The sequence below is a fragment of the Peromyscus leucopus genome, chromosome 9, assembly GCF_004664715.2.
Source record: "Peromyscus leucopus breed LL Stock chromosome 9, UCI_PerLeu_2.1, whole genome shotgun sequence".
Classification (NCBI taxonomy): domain Eukaryota; kingdom Metazoa; phylum Chordata; class Mammalia; order Rodentia; family Cricetidae; genus Peromyscus; species Peromyscus leucopus.
In genome coordinates, this window is record NC_051070.1 from 27,398,725 (window position 1) to 27,404,746 (window position 6,022).

Below are 6,022 nucleotides of genomic sequence, written 5' to 3' on the forward strand. Positions count from 1 at the left end.
TTGAGAAAAAAACAAAACAAAACAAAACATTGTGGTCAGGTGTGAGGCAGTGGTGCCTCTGTGTGGAGGCCCAGAGAGGAAATTTTGTGAAGCTCTGAAGGTGAAGCATCGAATTCCTTGGAGACCACAAAATGTTGGAGATGTCAGAGCTGTGCAATACCTAATAGGGAAAGCTAACAAGGAGTGGAACCAGCCCAAGAGTAAGAATGTGTTGCAGTTACTAAAGCTAAAAGAAGTGGGGTATCTGAAGAGAATTTTGACATCAGACATGGAGATGCAGCGTTTGGAATTTTTCCAGTTGGTTTTAGTATTGCTTTGTTCCAGTATTTCCTCGCTATCCTCCCTTTCCTCCATTTTTGAACTGTAATGTATCTCCTATGTCACTATATCCTGGAAGTATATTGTTTGTGTTTTGTTTTTAATTTCCCAGAGGATTACAATTAAGAGATTGTATGAGTCTCAAAAGAGACTTTGATCTTTGGACTTTTAAACATTGTTGAGATTGTGATGAACTATGGGGGCTTTTGAAGTTAGACTAAATGCATTTTGCATTATGGCTACAAGTTTATGGGGGCCAAGTTGGGGGATTGTCATGGTTTGAATAGGTTATGGCCCCTAAAGGCTCATGTGTTTGAATGCTTGGATCATAGGTAATGGCACTATTAGGATCTGGTGCCCTGTTGGAGTAAGTGTGGACTTGTTGGAAGTGTGTCACTGTGGGGGCAGGCTTTGAGGTCTAATATGCTCAGGCTAGGCTAGTATTACACAGATTCCTTCTTCTGCCTGTGGGTCAAGGTGTAGGATTCTCAGCCCCTTCTCCAGTACCATATCTGCCTGCATGCCATCATTTTTTTCATCATGATAATGGAATGATAATGGAATAAGCTTCTGAAACTGTAAATCAGACCCAGTTAAATGTTTTCCTTCATAAAAGTTGCCACGGTGATGGTGTATCTCCAGAGCAATGCTAACTAAGACATCTATGTAGCCCTTAGTGGCCTGAACTCATAGAAAGGCTCCTGCTTCACCCTCCCAATAAATAGGGATTATAAGTATGCATTACTATAACTTTTTTCTTGGTTGTTTATTTCTATTGCTTAAACTCTGTTATAGTAGTCATATTATGTTTAGTGCTAGATATTACAGCTAAGATCTTATGACATATTTTTTATCACAAGGATGTAAAAAGATAAATAACAAAGTTCTTTAAGCATCCTTCCTCAAAACTGTGACAATTAGCTAGTAGAGAATGCTTTTTATTTTTTCATGTCATCATTGTCTATTTAGAATACTATTATGTGAGAGGAGCAAAAATTTGGAGCTGATAGAGTAATATATCAAATATTGGGCATTTTAACTATGACAACAAATGCCAAGAAAATCAGGAAAAAGAAGAAATAGAGAATGTACTCCTTGGACTTGAAAGCATAATGGATACATCAAAAAATCTCAGCAGCTTAAACACATAGGGATTTTCTATTTCTATAGTTTTACCAGCCACTTAACTTGTCTACCAGGTTTTTGTTATTCATAATATACTAGATGATTCCAGCCTATGTATTGTCATGACCTGGATTTGAATTTTAAAACTACACTAACATTTCAGTGATAATTGTATTAATTTTTCACTGACTCAGATATTTTATACTTTTGAGAATTTATTAAGAAATCAACTAAAAGTAGGATTGGGAACTTTATTTTGCCTTATTTCACTTCATTTGATTATTACTTTAATTCTCATTTAGAAATTACTTTACAACCTTTATAACCTCAATAAATGGTACAATTAGAAAGATACAACCGGGAATAACATTTAAGGCCCAAATAACTGACAAAATGAGAGAAGGCTGATCATAAATAACTTTAATATAGGACAACATGTGATACATAATTTGTGAGAAGTAAGAAATAGAAAGTGTGATTTAACTTGATTAGATTTGCAATCAACTAGAAATGAAAGTCACTAGTCACTTCTGTGAGGAATCTTCTTGACCAGATCTTTTGATTGGAAAGACTCATACAAACGGAAGTGGTACCCTCAGCAGCCCCAATATAAGGTTATAGAAGGACACTGCTTTTTTCTTGATATCCTTAACTTATGCTGACAGAGTTTATCTATCCTGTTGCTCTGGGATTCATTTGTCAATATTAGAATTAGCTTCCTTAAGCTTCCAATATAGTTTAAAAATCAAAAGTTCTCCCAGGATCCTCCAGGGCTTTACCACCAAATTGGGAGTGTGAAGATAACCACTCTTGATGTACTGAGCAACTATTGAATTCTGGGCCTCTCCAAGTATGAGACAGGCATCATTCAACTACATGAAACAAATCATGTAAGCTAAGTTAGTAAATCTCATTTATATATGTATACATTCTATTAGTCCTTTTCCTCAAGAGAACATTAATACAGGAGATAATGGAAAGAATGACGAATGACATATAAGGTATGTTTGGTGTATAAGTACTCACTGTAACAGCTAACTAAACTGTTTTAAAGTTTATATTTTGTAAGGTTAAGATAAGTAATACACGGGGCAGGAAAAGGAAGCAGGCCGGCCTTAAAGGGGCCTCAGCTACTATTTATTTAATTAATTTATTTATATTTAAAAGCCGCTCTCTCTGTCCTCCCATGTTGTTAACATCCCCGACGGAAGAGTAAGCTTATCCCCGACGGAAGAGTAAGCTTAGGGGAGTCAGGCGCAGCCAGCAGCGGGGCCCTCTGCTGGAGCCCGCAGCTCCTGCCCATTGGAAGGCCAGGTGTGCGTGAGCTGCGCCCAGGGGTGCCCTGCACCCTGGCGCCCTGCGGGCTCTAACAGCTGGGGTCGCGCGGGGGAACTGGGCCCAGGGCTCTGGTGGAGCAGCTGATGTCCCAGACTGAAAGCTGAGGCTGCGCTGGTGAGACTGGGACAAGCCCTTGCACCTCCAGAGCTGGGCCAGGGCGACGAGGGGAGCCGCCAAGATGCCAGAGTTAAAAAATATCTTCCTGTTGGTGCCTAACCTTATCGTGGACTTCTAGACGCCTTTGATGGACACGCGGCTCGAGCCCTTAATCAAGGCACCCGGTTTGGGGCCATGCTCGACATGCTGACAGACCGCTGTTCCACCATGTGTCTCTTGGTCAACCTGGCTCTGCTGTACCCTCGAGCCACTCTGCTCTTCCAGCTCAGCATGAGCCTGGACGTGGCCAGTCACTGGCTGCATCTGCACAGTTCCGTGGTAAGGGGCAGTGAGAGCCACAAGATGATGGACCTCTCTGGGAACCCCGTGCTTCGGATCTACTATACTTCTAGGCCTGCCCTGTTCACCCTGTGTGCTGGAAATGAACTCTTCTACTGCCTCCTGCACCTGTTCAATTTCTCCGAGGGACCACTAGGTAGGAAAAGGGGGTGGGGGTGGGGTTCCACCCTGCCCTGCCTGGGGAAAGAGAGGCCTCAATCTCGCACCCCTCCGACGCCTCCCACCATCCTCTCTCTCTCTGCCTCCCTGTAGTGGGCTCTGCGGGACTCTTACGAATGGGCCTCTGGATCACAGCTCCCATCGGCCTGCTCAAGTCCACCATGAGTGTCATCCACCTCATCACAGCGGCGTGAACACATGGCTGCTCTGGATGCGGCAGAACGTGCCAGGAAGAAATGACCCTCGCCCGCTCCCAGCTGCCCACCTGCCCTGGGCATCTGCTGTGCCACATGGCTCCTCTCCTCCTCCTAAGAGGTCCTTGTGTCATGTCTTATGTGTTCTCTAACCTCCTGGGATGCGGGTCAACCTCTGTGTGGTGTTGTCAGTGTCTTTTTAATCCTGAGGACCAGACCCATGCCTGTGACCCCAAGGACCTGGCACGGCAAAGCAGAAGAGTGCTCAGGACGCCCCCCTTCCCCCCCCTCCCCCCGCCATCCAGCTGGTGCTCCAGGAGACCTGTCTGAGGATTGGGTGTTGCCACATATCCTGCTGGCTCAGCCCTGGGGTCTGGCCTAGCCTGAGATTTGGGGGACATGTGAAGGAGGGAGATGTATGGCTCCCAGGTTTCCCAAAAGGCAGAAGAATCAGACTGATGCCGTTGGGTCAAGGAAGCCTGGGGTACCAGGCCCAGGAGGGAAGGGGCCAGGGGCCAGCTAGATCTTTCCCTGAGGCAAACTCCTCTATCCTGTCCTCTTGCTTTGGAAGCCTCCATAATAAAGAGGGGACCTTCACTCTTTTTGGACTTGTTTGCTTTGAGACATTCTTAGATGAGGGCCTAGGGTTAAAAGGAACTGGGTATAAAAGATCCACCTGGATGCTTTTCCCAAAGAAGGTGGCTAGCTCCTCCCTGTCATTCCAATGACCTTAGAGAGGCTCTGCGGGCTCTTGAGGTTCGCAAGCACTGTCTCTGTACACTGCTTTATGTCCCTGGCTGGTCACTTCCATTGTATCCTTGATATTTTCTACCCTCACGAGAATGTAAACTTCATGAGAGCAGACTATGTCTTTCTGATATCTGCCTAGAGTGAAAACTAACCTGGCATGTGGTCGCTGCTTAATAAATATTCATGGAAAAATGAAAAAAAAAAGATAAGTAATACACATACAACCTTTGGCATACAGAGCACCACATTTAATAATAAGGATGGTAGTCTTATACATCAATATCATATTTGTATCTACTCATGCAATCTATGCATCAATTAAGAAACATTCCAGAAATCCATCAGTTGATGAATAAATAAGAAAAATGTGGACCATAATATAAAGTAATTTATTCATCAATAAAGAAAAATAAAATTAAGGTATTTGCAGGAAATATTTGAACAGGATAGCATTATGTCAAGCATAATTTCCTATTAACCTGAGACAACACTAGAGAAATAGTCTTAAAGAAAAAATTAGAATGGGAAAATGGAAGACAAATGGGTACTAGAATACATTTGGCATTAAGTAGAGGCAGGGTATTAGGAGTAAAAGCAACGAACAGGAAGAGCCTGGGATTTAGAGATTGGAATGTTAGAAGAAAATCAACAAAGTCAAGACACATGCATATAAATGCCATAGAGAAATCCATTACTTTCTGTACTAGTTTAAAACATTTTTAATTTTAGTAGTTCCTTTTTAAGTAAAATATAATTACCTAATTTACCTTTTCTCCTTTAAAACCTCTCATGACCCTTTTTTTGTCCTCTCAAATTCATGACAATATTTTCTATAATTGTTGCTGTGGAAAAATGTTTTTGTACATTGGTTTAATAAAACACTAATTGGCCAGTAGTCAGGCAGGAATTATAGTCAGGACAAGCAGACAAGAAGAATTCTGGGAAGAGGGAGACTGAGTCAGGAGACATCAGCCTGCTGTCCAGGGAGCAGCATGTAGTGACACACAGGTAAAGCCACGGAACATGTGGCAACATACAGATTAATAGAAATGGGCTGAATTTAAGTGTAAGAGGTAGTCAGTGGTAGGCCTGAGCAGTTATAATTAATATAAGCCTCTGTGTGTTTACTTGGGGGATATGAGTGGGAGAGATTTGTCCCAACCACCAGCCAACCAAGACACAGGAAATCTTCCTACTACACATTTTTGTTACACACATGTGTGTATATGTGTTTTCCTACATGTATCCCCAAATCTATAAATATAATTTGATCAGTCCACACAATAATAGTCCATATAATATTACTTGTATGTATGTGATTTCATCACAAGTTAGGTCATGTATCTTGGATAGGTACCACCAACCAACTTTTACTAATCCTGCATAATTCCTTTCTGTATTCTACACATATGTCCTTATAGTCAACAGTTATTATAACTCTCTTCCCTCAAAAAAAAAGCTTTTAATACACTGCAAGATAGTTTGCTTCTCCTGTCTACCTTAAATATCTCTACCCACATAAATTATTCTTTCTATTCACATAAACGATTCTTTCAATTTTGATTCAACCATTGACTTACTGTTATATATTAATATAGAATATAAAATGCTTGGCAAAAATATTGGGAAGTCTACTTAGAAGTATCTGGAACATAGTATTTGGTAATAAAACTAATCAGAGA

The 6,022-nt window shown here is 41.6% G+C and overlaps 1 protein-coding gene across 2 annotated transcripts; it reads left to right on the forward strand.

Annotated features, from left to right (window-relative positions):
* The first annotated feature begins 2,959 nt into the window (after positions 1 to 2,959).
* LOC114698468 (CDP-diacylglycerol--inositol 3-phosphatidyltransferase-like) lies at positions 2,960 to 3,590 on the forward strand. Of its 2 annotated transcripts, XM_028877153.1 has the most exons (3): positions 2,960 to 3,003; positions 3,054 to 3,373; positions 3,490 to 3,590. In XM_028877153.1, exons 1-3 carry the CDS (start codon positions 2,960 to 2,962, stop codon positions 3,588 to 3,590), a joined length of 465 nt encoding a protein of 154 aa, XP_028732986.1. The 2 variants fall into 2 exon arrangements, with proteins under 2 accessions (XP_028732986.1, XP_028732987.1); XM_028877154.1 differs by lacking the exon at positions 2,960 to 3,003 and having other exon boundaries at positions 3,011 to 3,373.
* The last annotated feature ends 2,432 nt before the right edge of the window (positions 3,591 to 6,022 follow it).